At 40.4% G+C, this 25,595-nt stretch overlaps 4 protein-coding genes across 6 annotated transcripts; 2 read left to right on the top strand and 2 right to left on the bottom strand.

The window, feature by feature from the left end:
* The first annotated feature begins 1,795 nt into the window (after nucleotides 1–1,795).
* LOC140764962 (squamosa promoter-binding-like protein 9) lies at nucleotides 1,796–10,609 on the top strand. 3 transcript variants are annotated; one of them, XM_073103850.1, is made up of 10 exons: nucleotides 1,796–2,486; nucleotides 3,413–3,588; nucleotides 4,071–4,327; nucleotides 4,475–4,549; nucleotides 4,650–4,757; nucleotides 5,491–5,608; nucleotides 6,566–6,701; nucleotides 8,096–8,273; nucleotides 8,600–9,181; nucleotides 10,005–10,609. In XM_073103850.1, the coding sequence occupies exons 1-10, from the start codon at nucleotides 1,936–1,938 to the stop codon at nucleotides 10,311–10,313; spliced, it is 2,490 nt and encodes an 829-aa protein (XP_072959951.1). In that variant the 5' UTR covers nucleotides 1,796–1,935; the 3' UTR covers nucleotides 10,314–10,609. The 3 variants fall into 3 exon arrangements, with proteins under 3 accessions (XP_072959951.1, XP_072959950.1, XP_072959952.1); XM_073103849.1 differs by having other exon boundaries at nucleotides 4,062–4,327; XM_073103851.1 differs by lacking the exons at nucleotides 8,600–9,181; nucleotides 10,005–10,609 and adding an exon at nucleotides 7,226–7,349 and having other exon boundaries at nucleotides 4,062–4,327; nucleotides 8,096–8,249.
* A 153-nt stretch (nucleotides 10,610–10,762) lies between these two features.
* Nucleotides 10,763–14,628, bottom strand: LOC140764964 (protein VAPYRIN-LIKE-like). The gene is made up of 2 exons (XM_073103853.1): nucleotides 14,491–14,628; nucleotides 10,763–12,386 (listed from the first exon to the last, which is right to left on the bottom strand). Exon 2 carries the CDS (start codon nucleotides 12,365–12,367, stop codon nucleotides 11,048–11,050), a length of 1,320 nt encoding a protein of 439 aa, XP_072959954.1. The 5' UTR covers nucleotides 12,368–12,386; nucleotides 14,491–14,628; the 3' UTR covers nucleotides 10,763–11,047.
* LOC140764963 (uncharacterized) lies at nucleotides 14,491–16,879 on the bottom strand. Its single transcript, XM_073103852.1, has one exon. It carries the CDS (start codon nucleotides 16,851–16,853, stop codon nucleotides 15,024–15,026), a length of 1,830 nt encoding a protein of 609 aa, XP_072959953.1. The 5' UTR covers nucleotides 16,854–16,879; the 3' UTR covers nucleotides 14,491–15,023.
* A 5,295-nt stretch (nucleotides 16,880–22,174) lies between these two features.
* Nucleotides 22,175–24,690, top strand: LOC140765484 (gibberellin receptor GID1C-like). Its single transcript, XM_073104597.1, has 2 exons — nucleotides 22,175–22,575; nucleotides 23,130–24,690. Exons 1-2 carry the CDS (start codon nucleotides 22,537–22,539, stop codon nucleotides 24,138–24,140), a joined length of 1,050 nt encoding a protein of 349 aa, XP_072960698.1. The 5' UTR covers nucleotides 22,175–22,536; the 3' UTR covers nucleotides 24,141–24,690.
* Nucleotides 24,691–25,595: the final 905 nt, after the last annotated feature.

Genomic DNA, 25,595 nt, shown 5'->3' with positions numbered 1-25,595 from the left:
AGTCAAAGCTGGAATTTTCTTCTGTTCGGAACTAGTAGTTCTTCTTGTTAGTTATTCATGAAGGAGGTGAGGTAGAACTGTTATCCACTATTAGGCTTTTATTTGTAAAGCTTACTGGTTTATATGAAATGTAAATTAGTGCGTTATTTTTCCACTTGCTAGTTGGTTTGGTGTTCATAAGCTACTTTTGGATTACTATTGATGACTTTTTTCTTGAAAGGAAGGTTTGTCTAGTATTCATGTTTGCTGTTGCTTGTGTTTGTGGTCATGCATTTGGGACCATTGGGATTGTTCGAAAACAATTGTTTTTATTGATTATACTGGATTGCTGTTGGAGAGTTTGTATAGTGTAATTGCTTATTTGGATAGAGATTTTATGTTATGGGTTGCAAGGCATTCCTGCAATTATAATATTTTGCTTCTCATGGTAAATTCAAGATGTAATCTGATAAGGGTTATATCACGTAAGCATGTTACTACATTTTAATTGGATACTTAATGGAGCTCTTGTGGACCAGAAGTAGTGATACTATTTACTGCCAAGGAAGACTAGGCCATGAATTTTGAAACTGTATTCATGATTATGACTTTGTATTTGTTTGGTCCAATTATTTTGGACTTGCAACATGTCCAAGAATGTCTGGTTGATTCCTTCATTTCTTGATGTTTATTTCTCTGTGTGTGTGTGTTTATGAAATGGTTGGAAGTGCAGAATACATTTTCTTGAAATTTCTCTTAGAAACACTGACTACTTGTCAACAACAAGGGTGCAGGCTTGGCAATGTCTCATGTTTTGCAAACACTGAATGCTGGATTTCTACTGTTATGCAGCTGTTCCACTTGCTATATATCAGAGTTTTCAAAAGGGTAGATTTGATGTAGCTAAATTGTTGGAGTGGGATTTGCCAACTAATAAATACTAGGAGCATGAGGAGGTCAACATGTATTCTTGGTCTCCATCCATTTGGGGCAATGGCCACCACCTGACTCCAGAAGTGTATGTTTGGCTTGCCAGGCTTGTGAATGAGTGTAAATTGTGCATGTGCTAGGGGTTCATTTCTTGCATTCTAATTCTTGAAGAAGGGTTACTTGTTTGGGTAAGGCTATGTAGGTGGGGAGTCCTAGATAAATCTTTATCATCCAGATTGACTACCTAACTCTCATAAATATTATAAAAAAGAGAAGGATGAATCTTGATATTGTCTGTGATAAGCACTGTTATATCCACAAGAACAGGGTTCCATAATAATAATAATAATAATAATAATATATTTTACTTAGATCTCCTAAATTATTATTTTTTCTGATATTTTTTTTTTATTTATACATTTCCTGAACTTAAAATAAAATTCACCTTAAAACCAAGAATTTTGTTTTTTTTATTAGTACGTACTTATGAAATAATGGATGTGCCCAGAAAATATGATCCAAAATCAAAGGATTATACTATATGTTATCTACGTATAAGCCTCAAATGCTAACCTTGTAAAGAATGGTCGCCGTTACCTTACGCCAGGCGACTATCCAATAATCCAATATCTTAGCGAAAAAATGTCGACATGGATGCCCCACCAAAATTGGCGATTCACCGAACCGCGTGTCGACCACGCTCTATCGCCCAATGATCGCCGTCCAAATATAGATGGACGGTTGAGATGGAACAAATCGTGTATCGGCTGTTATGATCCAAACAGCGAATATTCCCGATCCCGTGGATGTCGAGGGACGTGGGTCCCACTTGCGACATCACCACCAACTGCGGGCTACTTTGCGTCAAGATTCCCACTCTCACCCGCAACCGCTCTCCTCTCCTCTCTTCTTCCTTCCACCAACCACCCTCTGCGTTATACCGATTTCTTCTCCTTTCCTATCTTGTCTTATTGCGGATCTGAATCCGTTCCCCTCCGAGTAGGGTTGGGATCAGGGTTTCGAGAAATGGAGTTCACTCCCTCCGCCGCCGCCGATGGATCGACGGCGCTCTGGGATTGGGACAGCCTTCTCGATTTCTCTGTCGGCATCGAGGAGGACCCCTTGATCCTCCCCTGGGGTAGTCCTGACGAGGCCCGGTCGCAGCCACCTCCTGCGTCGACGATGCCTGCGGAGCAGCCTTTGCTCTCGCTGCCGGAGCCAGAGCAAGAGTCGCAGCCGTCGCCGGCGACGGAGCCGGCCAGTCGGGTGCGGAAGAGGGATCCGAGGTTAATATGCCCTAATTATTTGGCGGGGAGGGTTCCCTGCTCGTGCCCCGAGATGGACGAGAAGGAGGTGGAGGAGGAGGAGGTGGCAGAGATAGTGGCCGGGGCTAGGAAGCGGGTGAGGAGCAATGGAGCGTCGGCGGGAGCCTTGAGGTGCCAGGTTCCGGGGTGCGAGGCGGATATCAGGGAACTGAAAGGGTATCACAAGAGGCATAGGGTTTGTCTCCGGTGCGCCAATGCGTCGTCCGTGGTGCTCGATGGGGAGCACAAGCGTTACTGCCAGCAGTGTGGAAAGTAAGATAATCACTTCTTAATAAATCTTATAGCTTGGTTAGATTTTGATTGTTCCCAACATTGTCAGTGAGATTCAATAACCTCTTAGTATGAAGGAAAAAAAAAAAAAGCGTCTCAGTCAGATATTAGAGCATCCTTGTTCCTTAATATTACATTAAATGAAATTAGTATTTCGTTTTGCGCTTTTCATGTGTGCCTGTCAATTAATGTACTAATTGCAAAAGGATCTTGGTAGATGAATCTTTCACTAAAAATGAAATGGTGGATGGTTGATTTGTTGATACAGAGAAAAAGATTTGGTTTATGCATAAAATTGAAATTGAACTCTCTCGCACTTTTCAATACAAGTTATAAATTGTGTAGATAATGAAGGGTTCAATTTTGAAGGCACACAAGAGACGTTTAACACAAAATTAAGCTGTTCATCTTAAATTATACAACATTATTAGATTTTAGATAGTATGTTCCACGACCAGTCAAATCTTAATTTAGGAACATTTGAGTGACTTATCCACTAATTCTGGTTGCTTGTTTAGTTGACTACTTGATATCATTTCAGTTATTAGACAACTGTGACTTTCAATTAACTGCAAACTGTCTACGAGTGCTCAAAGGAGTAGTTAAGTATTCCTTAAAATTAATTCCTTATGGAGACAAATCATTGATAATACTACTACATAATGAGACAATTTTGTCTTTTGGTCAGTAAGCTCCTTTCAGATGTTAAGGCACCTTGAATAAGTGGGCAAACTTCTATTGTTTTATGCAAAACATATTTTTTCTGATTATGAAACTTAAGATGACTGTTTTATCAGTAAAATATGTTCTAGAATTTGTATCTTTACAATTGTGTAATTGCATCAATGCTAAATTTGACACATTACCATGAATCCCTGATTCTATTTTTCTTTCTGTTTATACTTCAGGTTCCACATACTGCCAGATTTTGATGAAGGCAAGCGTAGTTGTAGGAGAAAACTAGAGCGGCACAACAAAAGGAGGAGGCGGCGGCCTGCTGATTCTAGAAGCACACCAGAGAATGAAATGGAAGCTCAAGTAGATTTCCTAGCTGATGTCGACTGTGATAAAGAACCAAGGGAAGGTAAATTAAGTTTTGAGCATTAATGCTTTTCTCTGTAAATTGTGGTTTCAAGTCTGAGAACTTAGTACATTTTACTCTTCTAGGCAATTGATCTCTGATTATATTTAGGTCCTAAATAGTAGAGGAGATGACAGGACATTTTTTAATATTATGCAGAAAAATTGTCTCCATTTAAGGGATCTAGGAAATCGAAAATAATTTTTCATGTATTTCATTTTTATTTATAACTATATCTGGAAGTCATGTACCAAGAAACATAGTCTGAAGGCCATTCGAGATGTTCTTTGGAAACTTTTCTGATTATGTTAGCAGTTTTTTTAGTAGTTTCTTCAATTTGCTAAAGATTGCAATACTTGATTTATTTCTTAAAACATATAGTTCCTTGTATGTTTGTGCTTCATATCTTAGCTCCTGAGATTTTCACAGTGAATTTTGGCCTTTGATATCTTCTTACTTTGTCATTTGCTCTTTAGTACATGCAGAGGATACATTTGGATTTGCATGCGAGAAAGTTGATACAATACTTAGCAACACGATTTTGGGCAGAGAAACACCATTGGTGTCTGAAGATGGACAGGAATCTCCTGACTGCTCCCTGCCCAGCTTGCAGAATGACCAAAGCAACAGTGTTGTATCTTTTGCAGCCTCTGCTGAAGCTTGTGTAGATGGAAAAGCAGAGAATTCCAAGCCTTCCTTTTCTTCTACATTTGGTGACAACAAGAGCACTTATTCATCTCTGGTAGATTAATTATTTCTTTTGTCTCAACTAGTTGCTTAACTTTACTTTTGCAACTATAATGAACACTTTCATAGTGATCTAATATAGTTTTGTGTCCTATTCCTGACCTTTCTGCGGTGATTGTAATGGTACATTTGTTTATTCTAGTGCCCCACAGGGCGTATTTCATTCAAGCTGTACGATTGGAACCCTGCAGAATTTCCAAGGCGTCTGCGGCACCAAGTATCTCTTTAAATTACTTTTAAGTTGTGTCAAAAATAGTTGCCAACTTTTTTTATGAACCATTTCATAAAGCATCTAAGTATGTTATATCAACTTGTAGATATTTGAATGGTTGGCTAGCATGCCTGTTGAGTTGGAGGGCTATATTCGTCCCGGATGTACCATTTTGACTGTGTTCATTGCGATGCCTCAGTTTATGTGGGATAAGGCACGTAAGATATAATCTGCATTTTAATTTAATTGAAATGTTGTTCTCTGGTTGGTGCGTTGGGTCTTTTTGCAGGTCTTCAGTACTTTATTTTTGGTATCATTGACATGAAACTTTATTTTCAATGGGAAATGCATGTCTAATTATCTTTTAAAGATTGCAATTGCAATGTGCATTGAATTGGGGTTCAGGATTTCAGATGGTAGATGGAATATTTGAATTGGGTTTCAGATGGTGCTGTTACCATTTAGAGCTCAAGTTACATTGAAGTGTTTTTATATTATTGACATACTAGGACAATGAAACCATATTGCTTCACACTGATGGTAGGATTTATTTGATTCATATTTCAATTCTTGCAAGATTGTTTAGGGTCACTCAACACATTCACAGCCAGTTGAAGTGAACTGTTTGTTTCCTTCATCCAGTAGATCAAAATTTTGCCCGACAGATTGATTTTAGAGTCATGCATGGTGATATATAATTAAATGTGTAAATGCCCATGTGATATACAAGTGAGGACTGTGTAATGCATACCAGTTCATTTGAATTACATGCTGAAACTATGAAAGGCTTATGTAAAGCAGTACAACTCTGTATCTCTTCTTAGTTGGGTGAACTGAAGTCATTTCTGCTATTGCCAGATCTTTTTTTCTCTTTTGTGCATTGTATAAAAGCAAAGCACAACTTTCTGTTTCTTGTAATAATTACGTTTTATATTTGCTTTTGACAGTTATCTTCAGATGCAGCTCATCTTGTCAGAGACTTGCTTAATGCACCTGATAGTTTGTTGTCTGGAAGAGGGACCTTTCTCATCTACCTGAGTAATAAGATTGTTCAGATTTTGAAAGGTTCGTTGTAACAAATATTATTACCATTTTATCTTCTTCTTACTCTGTTTTCTTTCTTTAATTCAGCCTTTTGATATTTTTCTTTGTTATTGAAGTAGTAACAAGTTAACAACTAGGTAACCATAAATTTACTTGCTATCTTCTGCTATTTCATCAAATTGTGTTTTTCTTTTGATGGCACCTAGTTTCTGTTAGCACCTGTTACAATTAACTTTGTTGAGAAAATTGATATTTATGCTTGCTTATTTTGCCATTTCCAAATGATCTTGACTTAATTATCTGAAAATTTATGATATCTATTGGCAAATTAAGAGGACATTATATCCAAAAATCAAAAGTTGTTGGTTTGGAATCACCTACTTTCTTTTTGTATACTTCCTCTAATTTAATTATTCATAACTTTATATGTTTATTCTACAATATTGTTTCTTTGTATTTTAAGTTTGACATATCAGTGTATCTATATTATCCAATGTTCATTTTTCATATTCTTGTCCATGTTCATGGGGTTTTATAAATGTAAGTCAAGTCTTGAGAGTCTTATATTAACCCAAGGTTCTTTGTTATTATAGTGATTTTACTTTCTATTTTTGTTTAAAGAACTTGAAGTATTATTGGTCTTGATGCTTTATCCTTTTATGAGGTGATCATAGACAGATGATATTATGAACACTTAGAAACTCTCATTAGAGTTGTTTAAATAGGGATAGAAATTTTATCTCTTGTTCCGCTATTACTGGAGAAAAAGTAATTATATTGCTAGCCTTGGCAATCCCAAATAGTTGTTGCCATCTGCTAGCATGGAATACCAAAATACATGATGCATGTGATACAAGTTTCTTTTCCAATTGCATTTGAAGGTTGAAGCATTTTTACTACCCTCTTTATTTCCTTTTCTTGGGGATTAAGAAATGAGACATGCGATGATTAATTTTAGTCTTTTTTATTTATATTTAGATGGAACATCATTGATGAACATCAAAATGGAGGTACAGGCTCCTAAGCTTCATTATGTCCACCCTCCCTATTTTGAAGTTGGAAAACCTATCAAGTTTGTTCTTTGTGGCAGTTATCTTGATCAGCCTAAATTTCGGTATGTATTTGTAAATTTACAACTTATGCTGTATGATTTAATAACAATCTTGGAAAATTATAGATATCAAGTTTTTCCATCTTACTCTAAATGTACTTAAGTAGGTTGTTATTTACTTTAGATGATAGAGGATCACACTTGCCATCGTTTAGTTTTGATACTACCAGTCCAAGAGTTGAAACATTCGAAACTTCATCATAAGATAGTTGGCACTAAATGAGATCGTATAAGATGATCCAAAAATATCTGTGCAAAGATTTACTTTGACAAACTTAAAGAAGTAGATATGATATTCTACACTTATTAATTTGGATCTTGAATGGAGGAAAAGTATAATTAGCCAAAGAGTATAATTTGGGAGAAAGATTTGTAGTTGTGGTCCAAAAAAATGTTTCATGTGCTTGTTTTCTAAATCATGGTAATCATAAATCATTTAGGGGTTTAAAAGTCTTGTGTAGTTGATATGAAGGGATTGTTTTGTCATGTACTAATATGTTCTTTGCTGCTTTGATCATTCCTTTCAGTGCTTTGAAAGTTACCGGGATCTACCTCCTTAGTAGCCGCCCCCAAAACCTGGAATTTTGCCAGTGCATGGCTGGTGGGCCAGGGGCCCACTATAGCATAGCGGATCAGATCTGCTCCTTATGGGTGAGAGAGGACAAATCAATTAAAAATAAATCAAATTCATGGTTCTCTCCTTTTCTCTCAATCTGAGCCCTAATCCTCAAATCCATCCTTTCTCCCTCTCTAGATTGTCTCCTCTCTCTAGCGGTGGCAAGCAGTGGTGGCTTTAAGCAGTGCGCGCACGCGCACGCACACACACACACACACACACACACACACAGAGATGAGCCCCGATCTTGTCTCAATCTTCTTGATTTGAACTCTTCTTCAGCTGATCTGAAACTCTTAGATGAGCAAGGAATGGCCTTTGGGATAGGCTTTACCTTTATAGGAAAACTACCTTCAATATCTCTTTAAAAGGACTCTGCCAAGGGGGAGCAGAGCATAAAAATCCCTTTAATACGTTGGTTCCTTTCAGCAACATCTCCCTATTTCCTCTCTCTCTTCAAACTTTCAAGTTAGATGTAGATTTTGGCTATAAAATTCACTCCAGGAAGTGCTGGCAAACGACTGATGAGAATACATTATTGCCATATCTAAACAACATGTAGTTAGAATTACATCACGTGAGAGCACCCACAAATTGATGATTTTTCTCGGAATTACATTTTTATGCTTGAGGTTGTTTGTGAGGATATAGACTATGATGGAAATGGACTCTTTTGTTCCATAGGTTGACATTTATTTTAGTTCTTTCAGTTTTTCTTATGTTGAATTTCTCTGAAGTGAAGACATTTCAAGCTTAATGGATTTTATGTCTGTTATGGCAGGTCTCTTGTGTCATTTAATGGAAAGTACTTGAAGCACAATTGTTGTCGTGTGGATACTTGTGGGAAGAGGTCATATGATGAAAATGGAGGGGACTCTGCGGATGTTTCTGAGCATGAAATGTTCACAATAAATATAGCCAATTCAGAGGCAAAAGTTTTTGGCCCTGTTTTCATCGAGGTTAGTGAAGATATTTGTTTGATGTAAATATGCACCATTTCTCATCTGGTCCTTTTCTTGCTTTCAGTTACCTATGTAGCAACTGAACAATTGCTCAAATCCAACCCCCCTCTCCTCTATGTCTCTTTATTCTATAATTGTGTTCTTTTCTTGCTTAAGCACGGCCTTTATGTTTCTCTGTTGCAGAAGTTCTTTTGAATTTTTTTCCTAAAATCTCAGTAGTATGCTACTTTTATAGGAAAAGAACAGTTATACCTCAATTAAATTGCCATTGGAATTCTTACGGATATGTTTGTGGAACTTACCAAGTCTAGCCTCTTTTGCAGGTTGAAAACATGTCTGGGATATCAAACTTTGTGCCTGTCCTTTTTGGTAGCAAGCATATTTGTTCTGAACTAGAGAGGATAGAGGAGGCACTCATTGGACCTTCCCATGGAAATAACTTATCTGGACATGCAGGTACTGGTGCTATTCCAGATTTTTGTGAACTCACCAGATCAAAACGAACTGCAATGTCAGAACTACTTTTGGACATTGCATGGTCAATAAAGCATCCTCATCTGGGTGAAAGCAAAAATATTTTGAGTTCGACAAATATCCAGAGATTAACTTGTTTATTAAGGTTCTTAGTACAGAATAAGTGTGTCAGCATTCTGGAAATTATGCTGCGTTCTTTGGAAAATCAAATAGGCAGGGATATCTTTTCTAATCTGGACAGGCTGAGACATGATGCTGATATGGAGCTATTTGTAGGGTATGTAAACCATGCCAAGAAAAGCATATGTAACAGAACTCTACAGGATGCTATACCAGGACTAGATTCAATGAACTCCATCCTTGGAACTCTCATTCCACAGAACAATTTTAAGGGCAATCTTTACCCTTTATGCTTGCCCTCTCTACATCAAGTAAGTCTGTCATACATATATCTGGTGTCAAACTTTTCTATCATCCCTGTATACTGAATGCTACTCTGTTGTTGAAGTCAATATGGTCATCTGTTTCGGTTAAAGTAGTTTCAGTAGCATCTCTTCTCTCATATAAAATCATGGTATTGCCATTTATTGTGAACAAACTGCATAATTAATGTAGTTTGCGCAATTAAATCGGGTCACTGTTATAGTTCTATGAGAGTGTGGTTGCAGATTATTACCTAAAATAACTGTCCCTGTTATAGTTATATGAGAGTTGTTGCAGATTATTACCTAAGATAACTATCACTTGCATTATAATATTGTTCTGGTGAACCTATTATTTGCTTTTACACCTTTTATTCTGTCCTTGCATTTTGTTATGATAAATCATCCAGTGACTTGTGGTGCATTAATGTGAATTCGTTTCAAACTTCCAGTTCATATTGCATCTACTTAGGTAATACATTTGAATTTTCTTGAGGAGCCCTAGTAGATGTGCAAATGAGCATAGCCTGTGGATACTGAGCTACAATATTTTGATTCTAGCATCACGAAAGTTATTTGATCTTCTATATGCAATTACTGATACCAACCTATGTGAGGAGAAAATGTTAATACTTTTAATTGAAAATGATTATAATATTCTATTCAATTCCTCTGTTGTGCAGTCATAGGCATACTTCAATACAACTACTTGGTTGATTCTGAATCTGAAGTTCAAGATAGTTGTCATAAGATGATCATGTCGTTTTGTTGCTTTTAGTTATCCACAACTGCAGCGGTGAATAACAGAAGAAATATGTTGATTCTTTTGCAGGAGGAAGGGGCGAGAAATGAAGATGATTTGTGTTGTACTACAGCACTTCAAGTGGAAGATAATATCCCTCTTGTAACCAAAGATGTTACACACAGACAATGTTGCTATCCACGGCCTGGTGTCAAATGGCATGGTCGATCATGGGATCTTTCTTTTTCCAACAGTGTCATGAGAACACGCATTGCTGTGGTTCTGATGGTCAGTGTCGTTATGTGCTTTACGGCATGCATCATTCTCCTCCACCCTCACAAGGCTGGGGTATTTGCAGTTACAATGAGGAGGTGTTTGTTTGGTGACTCTACACAGTAGGAACTGTGCAGACATTCCCTTTTTTTCTTTTTCTTTTTTTCTTTTCTTTTTGAGAAAAGAGCAGACATTCCCTGTTGTTGCTGTTTCTTGTATCATATCAATTGCAGTGCCCTGGGGCTTGGCAAGTTCTTCAGTTGTATTGCAAGCAGGTCTAGAAAGCAGCAGTTTTTATGTTACCGTAGATCAAGGGGAAGTTAGAATTAGTTAGTAAATATTGATGCCTCCGCTGCTCTTTATCAATGATGTAACTGTCAATCATGACAAGGGTAATAACTAATATGTAATTTAGAATGACACATCCAAATTCTTTGAAAGTTTCGGGGTTTATTAAATGCTTTTGAGATTGGAAGATATTGTTTTGGTTTTCCCAGATTTTGTTGAGAACAAGTATTCCACACTTACAACCTAAATTCACTCGACACAGTGGAGTTTCGTAATTAAACTACTCGTTTAATTTTGATGATAAATACTGACTAGTTTGCTTTAAACGAGCTAACAATTTTAGCCGCCTCCATGTCTTGTAGAGAGGAACTCTCGGTCTATTATTCGACAATAATCACATCAAGCTTGAAGCCCAACACTGCTCGTCAAGCTCAAATTAAATTTAAATCACAAGCACATCTACCGGGCCCTTGGTAAACATCACGAATTGATTGGGTCTTGGGGCTCCGCTCGTAGCACGAAGGCATTTCCATGTCGTCCTCCGAATTGTTATTTCGTTACCGAGAGGAGGTTTAGATTGGAAGAGAAGGGGAGACCTCCAAAACGGCAAGCCTGGCACCCTTCGATGGCTTCATCCCCGCACGTGCCCCGTGCGCCAGGAGGCTGAGCGCCACGTCGGCGTTTCCTGCCTCCATGGCGCACTTTAGCGGCGTGTACCCCCTATGGTCCACCGCGTCCACACGTGCGCCATTCTCTATAAGAGCATTCGCCGCTTCCACCCTCCCCTTCATCGCCGCCACGTGCAGCGCCGTCCACCCGTTCTGCTCGCCACCGTCCACCGCCTCCCCTCGCTGGAGGAGCCGCCGCACTCCCTCAGCATCCCCGCCGCGAGCCGCCCGGTGGAGCTCGTCCCCAGGCTGGAGCGCGCGGTAGAGGTGTCCGTGGCCTCCTTCCAACGCCACATCGAACGGCGTCTTCCTCCCGTCCCTGGTGCGCGCGAGCCTAGGGTCGTACGCCGACCAGCTGAGGAGGACCTCGACGGCGGCGAGGGATCCGGCTGCGGCGGCGCAGTGGAGCGGCGTCCAGCCGAGCTCGTCGGCGCGGTCGGGATCTCCCCCGGTGGATAGGCATAGGCGGAGGGCCTCGGCGTTCCCTCCGGCTGCGGCCGCGTGGACAACCGTCCGGCCGCCGGGATCGGTGGCGGAGACAATTACGGCTCCGGCGAAGAGGAGGGACGCGATCACGTCTGCTCTGCCGGAGGCGGCGGCGAGGGATAGGGCGGATTTGCCGTCGGCGGAGCGGGAACCGAGATCGGCGCCAGCTGCGAGGAGGGCGGAGACGAAGCGGGGGTTACCATCGGCAGCGGCGCGGAGTAGGAGATCGGATAAATCAGAGGGAGAGCAGGCGGAAGCGGCCTTAGAAATGATGGACTCCGTTGCCAACGAATCTTCGGTCGGATTAGAAGAAGTCAGAGAGAGGAAAGCACCCAAGAAATGAGGGCCAACGAGGGCGATAGGGACAGAAGCATCGCGAAAGACCGAAGTTCCTACGGCGGGGAGGGAGAAGAGGCGGAGGAGGGCGGCAGAGTCGGCCTTTCCGGTGGGGAGGAGGGCGGAGCGGACGATGAGGGAGTCGGAGATCGGAGGCGGAGAAGAAGAGGGGAGGAGAAGGGAGAGGGAGAAGGAAGCGGAGGAGAGAGGAGGGAGGACGGAGACAGAGGAAGGGGAGAAGGAGAAGGCGTCGGGGTTGGTGGCGGCGGAGAGGTGGATGGCGACATGCATGGTGTGCATGAGGTTGGTGACGCGGAAAGCGGCGGAGGAGCAGCAGCAGCGCTTGGACGGACGGTAGTAGATCTCCACCTCCTCCACGTCGACGCGCACCAGACGATCCATCCTAATGGAGGCAATCAATCTAGCGAGGAAGAATGGAAGACAAAGACTAAGACTAATTGCTATTAATAAACGATTTGGTTAGGGATTAATGTAGCATTTTTGCATTATAATATACTTAAAATACCGAGTCAAAAAAGGTTTGTAATTAAGCCTTCGTAGAAAACAACGTTTTGGCTTTGAACACCTCCAAGACCGATTCCTGGCGACATCGTTCGTGTCTCTATTCGTCACTCGACGATAACATTAAAATAAAAAAATGAACATAGAAAATAAAAAAGTTTATGCCTCGTTTCATATCTTTATAATTTTATATATATTCAGAAAAGATGAACGTTAGTTCATTTAAGTTGTTTCTTCCTACCCACCTGTTGATGCGAACATTCTAACCAATTCGGATTTGGACGATCTAAAGTGGTGCACTTCTATTGGAAATTTTGATCTCCAGAATAAGAACAAGCTCACATTACACGGTGATTTTGAGGATCATTAATTCATGGGCCATGGCCTTTTTAATTTGATGAGGTAGCACGTATGATACTGGCTTTGCTATATTTTTCATCCAGTAAAAATTGCTCATGGAGAGTATTATTTGGTGACCCTAATATTAGAGGACTTTGCACAATGTATAAATGTTTTATATCTCCATCTTATAGGTTCATTCTAAACAGACAGTGAGAGAGAACATATAAGGTGAAAAACCACCATGAACATAGAAAGAGAAGATGATAGATAGAAACTCACCAATATGGGTTTACCTTAAAGGGCCAATAACATAATGTAGAGAGAATAAAAATTTGATGGTAGCAACAGTAGAGCATATATGTTCATTTCTATGTCTGACAAAAGATGATTCGCCATCACCTGGCCTATAGCTCGCTCTCTCAGACTATCAACAATAGACAACAAGTGAAAAAGAAAAATAGCCAACAAATAAATATCCAGTTCTAGTAGTGGTACTTTGGAATTCACAGGTAGCCAGTAATTCCTCTCATTCCCTTTATGAATTTATCTAGAGAAAAAAGGTTACATTGTTTGCGAAATTTCACTAAACGCTCTGCATATCAAATAAAACATGGTAGTCAGACTAAAACCCAGTGGAAATGGTTCAGAATCACATGAAAACAAACCTATACAAAAGACGCTAAGACAGTACCTAAGTCATTTTTCCTTGTCCAGCTGCTCAGGGTCATTTCCTTCTTTTTATACTTTTCTCCTTTTGTTCTGGTTGTGTACAGTTGATATGGTTAGACATGTAAGGACAACTAAACAAATCTACTGTAATTGACTACTAGAAAACTACAGGTGTGACATGTGAGAAACTTGAAAGCGTGTGTAATTATGTACTTAGTATTAAATGCTTTCGTACCCTATCTATGATCATTACTTTGTGTATTGAGCAAACTGCTCCACAGCCGAGCTACATGAGTTTTCCATGTAGAGAAAATAGGAACGGAGAAGAAGGGGTCTACAAATGAAGGCTCATTTTCCTTATGATATGGAATATCCTAACCATATTTTGGGACCTAGGTGCAGTAGTATCTAAAGTGTGCTTTTCTTGGTAATATCATATTTTATTTGATCATTTACCTCACAGAACATTAATTATTTCTTATTCTATTATGTCTGTTTCAGTGAGTTTGTCAGCAACAAGGATAGTCACCAATTTTAGTGCACGAAGTAGCATTTACTAGAAGGTAAAGTTCATGGAAGACCCAGTCATCCAGATAACACAGTAGACTATCCTATTATGACAACAAATACTTTGTTGAAACCATGCAACAAACTCTGAGATCAAAAGTTCAAAACAGAATTTCTCTTATATCTTTGCTAGATACTTCTTTGTTTTCGATAAAAGAAAACTAGAAACTAGAAAGCGACAATTCAAGTTAACAATTGAGCAAGTATTATATCATAAGCTAAATAGCTAATGAATAGGATATCAAAAATCCTCTCACTTAAACATTCTGTACTCTCTAGAGCTTCTCAGCTTCCCTATAAGTATGACACAACAAGGATCAAGCATGGGAAATTTAATTACATTGCTAACAGTATCGGTAATGCATCAGAAGTGAAAAACTCAATAAAATTAAATTAGAGGAAAGAAATAGGACGGAAAAACACACCTGATTTTTACTATAAGAGAATAAGAATTCCATTAGAAGATCAAGGATGAGACTAATTGCTAACATGCTGAACAAGAGCAGGGCCTGAAATCCAAATTCAGACAACCTTCAAAACTTTATTTTTAGATGAAATAGGATCATCACCGCCAACTCTAGTAAGGTTTTGGCATAGTTAGTTGATTTATGTCTTACTAACACCCTCCACATAATCTGGCACCGCTCTCATGCTGGTGCACATGGATTCTGAGTGATGATTGGATAACAAGGTCACAATCTCAGCTTCTGGCTTCAATAGTGAAAAGATTCTCCATCTGAAGGTTACTCTTGCATGCGCACAAGCATACACAAGAAGGTAAAGAATGATAAGTGGCTCCTCTTGATGTTAAACCTGCCTCAGCAGCATGCATTAATCCTCCGACTTCAACTTTTGGCCAATATTCATCAATAGGAAGTCTTGAGACGACCTTGCAAAGTGCAATGACATTGCTACAGATTAGAGCATCAATCTTGATTGGATAGGCTGGACAATGCAACTAATTTCTCACCAAGATCTCCTCCAAAATCTCGTCAGCATGGTGATGATTCTGACGGCAAAGTTTATTAACGACCGTAGAACAAATCGAACTTCCTAGAAAGTAGCCAATTTCAAACATTGCATTTAACACCAGCAAAGCATCATCCACCCGACCATGTGAACAAAGTGATTCTACCAAAGTGTGAACTGTCTTCCCTTTTGGTTTCAGATTATTCCCTAACATATATAGCAACCAGGTCATTCCTTCTTCAACCTTGCCCAACTTGCAGAACCCTGTAATAACGTAATCATTCGTGCAAACCAAAGGTTCCAAACCCCTGGCTTCCATTGATCTCTTCAATTCAGTCGCCTCTATCACATTGCCCTCTTCACACATTGCTTCGATCAGAGGAGTGTAAGTCGAAACACTTGGCTCCAGCCCAACTGATAGAAGCTCATGGTAAAGCTCCATCGCCTCCTCTATCCTCCCAACCTTGCAAAACCCCTGAATCAATGTATTGTAGGTAATCACATCACACTCAAAGCCCTTTGCAGGCATTTCCTTAAACATCTTGACAGCATCGCCCATCATTCCGTGCAAGCAAAATCCAGCAATCATCGTGTTGCAACTCACGGTGCTCTCTTTGAAACCCTTGTCACGCATTTCCTCATACACCTTCCTGGCACGCTCCATGTCGCCGGCCTTGCAATATGCATCAACAATGGCATTGTAGGTGTACTCATTCGGCTCCATTCCCTTTCCCATCATCTCCTCCCAGAGCTCCCAAGCATCATCCATCCTGCCCATCTTGCAAAATCCATCAATCATAGTAGTATAAGGAACAACCCCTGGCGCATAACCCCTGACCTTAATCTCATTAAAAATCCTAAACCCCTCCTCCGCCATGCCAGTTTGGCAGAGCCCATGGATCACACTTTGGTAAGTGAACACATCCGGCATTCGTCCGCCGGCGATCATGAGATGGAGAAGCTCAGATACCTTACCGTAATTTCCATCCCGCGAGAACCCGGAGATCAACGCGTTGATCGCAACGACGTTGGGCAAGATGCCATTCCTCGCAGCGTCGCGGAGAAGCATATATGCCTCCTGCAGCCTTCCTTCCTTGCAGAAGGCGCGAATGAGGTAGCCGGCTGTGGAGGCGTTTCCGGCGACGCCAGATTTCATCATGATCTCGTACGCGCGCCAGACAAGGTCGGCCCGGCCGGATTTAAGGGATGCGCGGAGAGCGTAATTCCAAGCGGGCAGGGAAAGGGAGAAGTTGGAATGGATATGGAGGTGAGAGATGGCGTCGAGGGCTTCGTCGAGGAGGTCGTGGTCCCGGCGGAGGAGGAGGAAGAAGAAGGAGTGGAGACAGGGTGGATTCGGGACGCAAAGAGGAGGATTCGATTGGAGGAGGAGGAGGGCGGGTTTCCAGAAGCGGGAGCGGGAGAGAGAGGAAAGGAGGAGGGAGGATGTGGCGGGATCGGCTAAAGAGGAAGTGGGGTTGGGATTGGGGAAGTGGGAGGAGAGGAACAGGAGGTAGCGCATAGAGAGGAGGGGGTGGGCGGAGGAGAGTGATTGGAGGACGAGACGGCGGCAAGCGGGATGGAGGAGAGTGGATTCTGGGAAGTCGGAGAGGAGAGTGGATTCCCAACGTGGCCGGCGAAGGATCGTTTTCAGAACTTCGCGAGCTGTCACTTCCGGGTTTTGGGGCGGATCTTCCGTTGTGGAGGAGAGCGATCTCGTGAGATGAGGGGAAGTGAAAGGAAGGAAGTGGGTGGAGGAGGAGGAGTAGGAGAAGTGGCTCCGGCGGCGGAAGAAGGAGGATAGGAAGTGACTTTTCGTCATCGTCTCCACCTCCCTCGTAGTCGAATCTATTTTGGGTTTTAGATACATGATTAATCTATAAGTGGGCCACATTTGGGTACCTAATAAAACTCAAATAGCCCAAACAAAAGGCCCAATTCCAAGGAGCACAGGCTCACATCAATCATCTATGCAAAGAAATTAAATAAATAAATATATATTTTTTTTATTTTTTGAAATGGGCCCACAGTAGTAAGGGAATGGATTAAATGGGCCCACTCCAAGAGATCCCAGAAAGGTGCCTAATTGTCTGATCTCGTCTTGTTACAACTAAAGAAAGGTGCAGTATATACCTTTTGCACATGTTGTTTGGTCTCTCTCTTCTATTGTCATGCAGTATAACAAAGAGCAAGAATTGAATAGCAGCCAGTTGGTTTATGTAGATATAGTAGCGTTGGTACCAGAAAACAATGGGCAATGTCCACTGTCTATGAGCATGAGCAGTGGTACTGGACTTAAAATGGTAGTCAAGAAGAAGGAAGAAGAAGTAGGAAGAGAAGGAAAAAATATAAAATAAAATAAAATAAAGGGGAGTGAGGAGAGAACAAAAGAAAGGACAGCAGTGCAAACTGAAGGTGGACTTTTAAGCCAGATAACAACGAATAATAGTTCAAGGTTTGCGTGGATTGGTGAGCCGGGCGGGGAGAATAGGTAATGGCACGTTGTGTCCATCATGTGTTTGTTCTTTTGCCAGTCAATTATCACTGTCATTAGCAGATAAAGGAAAGGGAGGGGAGGTGGGGTGGTTGAATAAGGTATACAAGAATAACTCTTCAAAAGGCCCCATTGGGTTGCCGGATAAATTAGAGTATGCTAGTGGATAAAAGGGTTCTTTATTCTTTCAGAACAGTTAGTCTTATCTGTTATCTTCTACAATGTTTGATTAAGTAAAGCCAAGGACCTTTTTTTTTTTTTAACTCCCCTTTTGGGGGTTGGGGGTTCAAATGACCACAAAATTTTAGACCTACTCTAGAGCACAAAATATTCTATCTCTCTGTATATTATTTATTTATTTATTTATACATTAAGCTTCCACTTTATTTAAAATAATATCTTAAATTAAATAATAAAAATAGATGGCGTTAATGGTAATTTTTCGTACTTGAGGTTTGTTTTCTATCTAATGTACCCTCTCCTCGGTGACATGGGGAAATGGGATGAGCTACATCGCCTACAGACAGGCGGATAAAAGTGCGGGATAAGGGACCAATTCTTGCAACGGGGACAGGATTATTAAAAAGCTCCTGGCATGCATCACATTTGCTGCCACGTGTTGAAAGAGGACAAAGCCTCCTGCCATATCGCCTTTAGATTTTTAACCCGGCCAATGAGCGGGCCACGTGGGGCTCACACTCACCCCTTGTCGTCAAATAGTGTGTACCCAAGCCCGCTATCGGACAAGATAGCGGCGAGTTATCCTGCGAATTGCGCCACCGCCACCGGGATAAATACACACCGATAACCAGAAAAAGAAAAGAAAAAGAGAGAATAAATCCTTCATCCTGTCAGTGGTACCGCCACTTGTCCTTCCCGTCCCCCCTGCCTCCGATTAGGAGCGCTTATCCGAGGGCAGGATAATCCCCGGGACTTATTCGCGCGATGGACGTGGATAAATAATAGAATTGAAGGTGGGAGAGAGATAGATAGAGAGAGTCGACTTTATTATGACTGGAACTTTTGAATCATCCTTTGTTCTTATCTGTACGTTGCTTTTGTCCGCTTCCCTCATTCATCTTTCGTTAGCTTGGATCCTACGAATCTTTAATTTCTTCATCAAATACGAACTTATTTTAGATGGATCTTATATAAAAAAGAATTTTTTTTTTAATATCCTGAATCTAGTGTCAAGAAGATTATAATTAAAATATAACGTAGATTTAAAGGTTATCTATAGACTATAGTACAATGAAAAAAATATATTTATAACGAGAGATAAAAAAATTATTAATAAATTTTTTACATTATATATTTAAATAGAGGCAGTATTTTAACTTTAATAATAATCTGACCGTAACAACAATTCTCAAAGAGTTGAAAGATTTTAATAATAATTCTGATAAGAATGTAATGGCAAATATAATATTTTAAATTTTTTTAATGAAAATTATGTAATAAAATTTATAAATAGATATAACAGAAGGAGATTGGGCTCTTAGATGAGAATAGTTATTCTTATTTCCTTTCTAATTCAACAACTTCATGATTAAAACTGAGTATTTAATACAGTGAAATTATTATTATTTTATATCTTGATATTTTAATTTTGTTTTGAAATTAAGGATTTCTTTGATCAACATATGATTAATATAATAATATTTTTCTTAAAAAATGATAATACTTTTTCCTTAAGAAAAAGAAATAAGGTTGGCATTTTCCACATGTATCTCGAGCTGCCCTGCCATCTGTACCAAATCTACCACTAAGGCTGACATAATCCATCTCTTGCTTCTTCTCCCTGTGGGTTTATGCCCAAAGTTATTTCAGTATTTGTTCATAAAAAAAGAAAAGAAAAGAAAACTACTCCAAATTCTATTGTCAAAGAAAAAAAAGCCAACAAATCCTGCCAATATATAACTTGGGCTATTGGCAAAAGGCATTGGCTATTTAGGTAGCAGTAGATGATTGATGCCCTTCCAAGCCATTACAGGCAGTAGATAACATTTTGCTATAGTTCTATGTATACTATGTCGGTCAAGTACAACGCCCCCTGTGGGGTCATAAACGGGCCTTAAGCCAATCAAAAGCCCATTTGATCAAGGGTCTCAACCTAATCTCTGAGACCCTGACCATTAATTAGACCTTGCTCAAACTAACTATATCCTCTAATTATATTTACAAACCTACTTAAATTTATATCTCTCTCTTTTTTTTTTAAATTTCTCTTAATTCTAACCCAACCAATTTGAAAATTAGACCTAGCTATCTCAAAGTTTTAAAAAGTAAAATTTTTAAGTTTGAATTAAAAAGAAAAGAAACTTAGAGTTTGAATTCTGTTTCTCAATCTAAACATTGTTAAGGAATTAATTTCCTTTTAATTTACTTCACGTCGGCCCTAATAAAGAGAGGAGAGAGCAATTGAAACAGTAGTTGATTAAATTAAACCTGCCGCAATGTGAATCGGGCTACTTTTATAATCCCCTGCCGTCCAAGAAACACCAAAATAAATAAAAGCACACCAACTTTACTGGTGCCAGCAAAAGAGGCCAAAAGAGAGGGACCTAAAAGGTCAGAGGGGCAGCAAGGGGGAGAGAGAAGTGGACACGTTTCGACCTCTCACTGGAAGAATCTCCTATTCCCTCTTCCCCCTCCCTCCTCTTCCCACTCAACACGTTTCGACCTCTCACTGGAAGATCACGTTACCAATAAACTTAAGCCCATTTCTTTTCTTTTTCTTCCTCTTTTACCAAATTCCTCCATCCTAAATCCTAATTCCCAAGTTTCAAATTTTTTCCTTTTTCACCTTAAAATTTAAATAAACAATTTATACATAAAATCTCGGACAAAATATAAGAAATTTAATTATTATTTTTTTAAAAAAAATAAATAAATTCGTATATAAATTTTAAAGTATATGCGGGAGAATTAGTCCGGTCAAAACCTGAAGCTTCTACAGTATCACCCACCAACAACTATTAGTATCCATATTCCATGTGAGCCCATTGAATTGAGATAGTTTGAACGGTTGACTTGGGTGAGTGGTCCTATTTGTCTCTTTAGGCTTCATCCACTCCACTGGAATGAGAGAGAGAGAGAGAGAGAGAGAGAGAGAGAGAGAGAGTTGAGAGGGAAAGAGAGAGATGTAGGATAATGGATATGGACTGGAATGCAATCAGAAGAAACATTTGCTTGGTTTGACTTCCAGATATATAGGGAATAGTAGGAGTTTTGGACATTACATGGGTTATATCTGTATGATGATGGCTTAGCTCTACACTTTACCTGGCTTTCTATTTGTACTACAAAGACTTGCCTTCAAAGTTGAACAATTATTGATCCAATTTGGTCCTACCTCCCATGAGGTGCAACAAAATGTCAACCAACAATATTGGAAAGTTGAGCACCTAGAGCTCATGCTTAACAACCATTACACAATTGGTATCACCAGTGTTTTTCCCTGACAGCACAACCTGCATCATTTTTAGGTGTTTTTGTTAGACTTCTAGGTGAGTGCCTTATTATTATTATTATTATTATTATTTGCATTAAGATTTATTTTATTTAATAAAATAATAAATTTTGTGTTATTAATAACCGGGGACACGTCGACTGCCATGTTATAATTCAGAAAAGAATTATGTTGCATTCATCAAACGTTTCATGTGAGTTGTAATATTTTATATCTTATATAAAATGCTAAAATATTTCTATGTGCTTCCAAAATAGTCATATTCATAAACTTCTCAGGAAGCCTAATTTGGTCCAAAAGCAAGTAGAATAGCAATATGATGGGACCAAGTATTTTTAAGATTTTTTTTTAAAAAAAATAAAAAATAGCTTTTTATGTTGATTTAGAGTAAAAAAAATTAAAAAAAAATGGGGGAAAAAAAAAAGAAAAGGAAAATGGAGACTGTTGCTTTTGATTAACCTAAGTACCCGTACCAATCCAGCGGTGGGTACACAGCAGCAAAAGAAAACCAAGCGACCGTACAAATCAGAGGTGCGTACACAGGGATCGCATAGGAGCTCAGAGGGGACGTCCGTATACCGTATTCTGGGTGGAGATGTAGTCACCCATCCAATCCAATCCCAAGGACAAGGGTCAGAACGCCAAATCTTCCCACTAGGAGACAAATAAAAGTAGTCTCCGGGGCTTAATTGCAAAGTAAAGTCGTATTAACTATTAAGAGAGGAAAAAAAGTAATAAATAAAATAGATAGTGGGGGGGGTTTATGGTATATATAGTTTTTTATATTTAATTTTTTTGCTTTATATCGTTCAACGAGGTGGGCGGGGCGCCGTTCTTTTGTCGTCGAGCGAGCGTGTTCGCGTCCTCTTCACGCAGCAAACTTTTGTCTCCTACCTCCCCGAACTTTGCCCTTTCCGATCCTTCTTTATCGGTATTTACAAATAAGTCCCCGAAAATGATATTAAAATATCGTTAATCTTTTATCGCTACAAAAATAGAGATGAGGTTTAGATTAATTTATCGCTAAAAACTTTAGAGAATTAAGAAAGAGGTGATGGTTGGGACCCACTTTTTTTTTTTTTTTTTATTTCCAAGCCGGCCCAATTTATCGTCTCCTTCGTCTCTACTCTCTCTCTTGATTTCTGTCTTTTTGCGTTTGACTCCTCTCTCTCTCTCTCTCTCTCTCTCTCTCTCTCTCTGGGCTCGCGTGCTCTCTTCGACCTTCTCCTCCTTCCCCTTTGCCCTCCAAATACCATCCTCTCCAGTCATCTCTCACATCTCTCTCTCTCTCTCTGCCTTTCCTTCTATTTCTCTCTGTCTCTCCTTCTTGGCTTTCTCTGTGTTTGGACATCGAAAGGTGCCTTCTGTTTGCTTGGATTGGGATATAACTCGAAGAAATAGAAGTGGGCTCGTGAGATGAAGAGGCGTTTGCCGAAGAGGACGAGTTAGAAATCTATGTCGTGAGAAAAGGAGGGAGCTTGCTTCGCTTTTGCTTCTCTCCTCCTTAATCCTTTCCTCGTACTGGAGAATAGTTGTACCATGGCCGGCGACAACGAGGTCAACGCAAACGAGAGCAAGGTATTCGCCTTTAATTCTTCTTCTAACTCCTTCTCTTTATCACTACGAGATTTGACGCAACTTTTCTGGATGTTTTAGGGTTCTTGGTGTGAGTTTTAACGTTGCCCTTTGATTTGATTAAAAAATTGGATATATTGGGTTCTTCGGACTTGCCCCCCGCTTTTGATATTCCTCTGAGTTCTTCTCCATTTCTCTTTTTTCTTTCTCGTGTGATTGAGCTCTTATTGTAGGAAAAAGAGTGTTTAACACACGGTGGGTACTGGAGAAGTTAAGAAGATAGGTAGTAAAACGGATAGAAGAGGGCAAAAAGAAAAACCCAACAAAAAAAAAAAAGAACAACTTTTTATTTATTTATTAAATCTCTGCATTGTTATCGTCTCACTGTCAAATTCCAATCTTTGGGAAGAAAAACGAACTAAAGTTGAATCCAACATTCGCATGCTGATTGTTTGCCCTCATATAGATAGAAACAGAGGAGATGCGATCCAAAGGAATTTGACATGAAGCTCTCCCCTCCCCCCTCTTAATCACCATTTCTTGTTTTGGACCTACAGATGGCGGTTCCCCTCAACACATGGGTCCTCATCTCCAATTTCAAGGTGGCCTACAACATGCTCCGCCGCCCCGATGGCACCTTCGACCGCCACCTCGCTGAATTCCTCGATCGCCGCGTGCCCGCCAATGCGTCCCCCGTCAACGGCGTCATCTCCTTTGACCTCCTCATCGACCGCCCCACCAATCTCCTCGCTCGCATCTACTGTCCTGCCCCTGCTGAGCCGCCCGATGGCCCGGCGTCTGCCCCAATTCTCGCTGACCTCAGCCGGCCACCGTCCCCTGACCCCTTCCCGGTCATAATCTTCTTCCACGGAGGCAGCTTTGCGCATTCGTCATCCAACACTGCGATATATGATTCTCTCTGCCGTCGCTTTGTGTCCCTCTGTGGTGCTGTTGTCATTTCTGTCAATTACCGCCGATCGCCTGAGCACCGGTACCCCTGTGCCTATGACGACGGCTGGGCTGTGCTCAAGTGGGCCTCTAACGAGCCATGGCTCCACAGCGGGAAGGATGAGAAGCTACGTGTGTTCCTTTGTGGAGACAGCTCCGGAGGGAACATAGCACACCATGTGGCCGTGAGGGCCGGTGAATCTGGGATTGAGATCACAGGGAATATTCTCCTCAATGCGATGTTTGGTGGCAACCATCGGACCGAGTCCGAGAGGAGACTAGACGGGAAGTATTTCGTCACGGTTCAGGACAGGGATTGGTATTGGAAGGCCTTCCTTCCCGAGGGCGCAGATAGAGATCACCCTGCTTGCAATCCGTTCGGTCCAAATAGCCCGAAGCTCGACGGGCTACCGTTTCCAAAGAGCCTCGTGATTGTGTCGGGATTGGATCTCACCAGCGATTGGCAGCTCGGGTATGCTGAAGGGCTTAAGAACGCCGGACAGGATGTGAAGCTCGTCTACCGCGAGCAGGCCACAATTGGATTCTATTTGTTGCCCAACACTGACCATTTCCATGAAGTCATGGAGGAGATTAAGAACTTTGTCAGTTCTAACTGTTAGCAAAGTATACAGCACTACTCCATAGCTTACTACAGAGATACAACTATATATATATATATCTATATATATATATCTATATATATCATAAGCTTGACCTTATACTGCTTGAGGCTTGTTTCTTAGCGGCAGACTTTGTGATACACTTGCAGCTGCTGCTGAGATCTGGTTTCCTCCTTGTGCTTTCCTCTGGTTCTGCCGCCGGTTAATTCACACTCCTGGTATTGATTTGCATAATGGTATCAGTGTCTGCAGGAAGTCAAGAGTGTCATTCCTGGTAGGAGTTGTTTGGTTTGGCATGAATTGTTGGCACATAAAATTCGCCAGCTTAATGACAGCAACAATTCTGACCATAGGTAACTTTGTTCTCCAGCTGCTATTTTTGATCCTTCCACTGATGCTGCATCCATTTCCATGATCTCAATGAGGTTTTCTTCCTTTTTTTTTTCTTCCTCTTTTTTTTTTGATGTACCTCTCTCCAAAATGTATCACTCTTAACACTACCATCTGTATAGTAAGCATTGGGAAGGAAAGATTCAGGACTCTTGTTGGAGTTGGTAGGCATGGATTGTTTCTGTCTCATGTTTGTAATTGTATTAATTTGCAGCAATATTAGTGAACATCTCATAACTTCCGAACTATATATATATATATGTATACTCTGGGATCATTAATGTTAAAAAAAATGCAATGCAATGAAGCTATTATTCGAATCTATTATATATTGATGAACAACTTCATTAATCTGTGTCCAATTAGTCGTTCTCTCCTGGGTGAAGCTTCAAGACAAACACATGGGGGGGGGGGGGGTGAGGGAGTTTTGGTTTTTGCTCAGCTTCTTCTGATGAGAAATCCACCTACCCTTTGGAATTTAATGCTCCTGTGCCATATTAGGACAACGTGAGCGTGGCTTTACATTGTTATTAAATGCCATCCACAGCTTTGGCCCGATGTGGACGTGGAAGCAGCCTCCTCTTCCTCCTTTTGACTTCTTCTTAGCCTTTGGCCTTGCCTTCTCCTCCAGTGGTGGTAGCCGATCACTTTGCCATAGTTTTAATGCCCTCAGACACCTTAGTCTATGCTCCTTGCTTAGAAAATTAATGGATGCTCTGGTTATAATAATTAATGGTGATAACAACACAGCACGAGGCGTTGCTTTGTCTTTTGCTCCGGACTTCTTATGTCGTTAGTGAAGTCATGCAGGCCTTCTTCGTTGGTGCATCTCCTCATGCCAAGTCCTTGTCAGTTTTCTCATTGGAAGTATAAGCATCAGAAATTAGAAGATTGGTGCCCATTCACATACAAACTAGTTTACTTTTGTGACGCTAATCTACAATGCTTTCTTCCTACTTTATTTGACCCACGGTTATAACATCTTTTGAACTGGTAACTGGTGATAAGAAAACAAAAGGAAGAAGAGACTGATGGGAGTAATGGTGTTCAATGATTGGTGTATTC

Source organism: Typha angustifolia, chromosome 8 (assembly GCF_048772165.1).
Source record: "Typha angustifolia cultivar Huaian chromosome 8, ASM4877216v1, whole genome shotgun sequence".
NCBI classification, from domain to species: Eukaryota; Viridiplantae; Streptophyta; class Magnoliopsida; order Poales; family Typhaceae; genus Typha; species Typha angustifolia.
The sequence above is the reverse complement of the archived record's forward strand: the minus strand, read 5'-3'. Positions and strand labels throughout refer to the sequence as shown.

Excerpts from the sequence above, each read along its gene's own strand:
- LOC140764962 (XM_073103849.1), top strand. The coding sequence starts at position 1,936 with ATGGAGTTCACTCCCTCCGCCGCCGCCGATGGATCGACGGCGCTCTGG. Across the intron at positions 3,589-4,061 it reads TGATAAAGAACCAAGGGAAG|TACATGCAGAGGATACATTT; the intron begins GTAAATTAAGTT and ends TTTGCTCTTTAG. Across the intron at positions 4,758-5,490 it reads CTCAGTTTATGTGGGATAAG|TTATCTTCAGATGCAGCTCA; the intron begins GCACGTAAGATA and ends TGCTTTTGACAG.
- LOC140764964 (XM_073103853.1), bottom strand. The coding sequence starts at position 12,367 with ATGGATCGTCTGGTGCGCGTCGACGTGGAGGAGGTGGAGATCTACTAC.
- LOC140764963 (XM_073103852.1), bottom strand. The coding sequence starts at position 16,853 with ATGACGAAAAGTCACTTCCTATCCTCCTTCTTCCGCCGCCGGAGCCAC.
- LOC140765484 (XM_073104597.1), top strand. The coding sequence starts at position 22,537 with ATGGCCGGCGACAACGAGGTCAACGCAAACGAGAGCAAG. Across the intron at positions 22,576-23,129 it reads TCAACGCAAACGAGAGCAAG|ATGGCGGTTCCCCTCAACAC; the intron begins GTATTCGCCTTT and ends TTGGACCTACAG.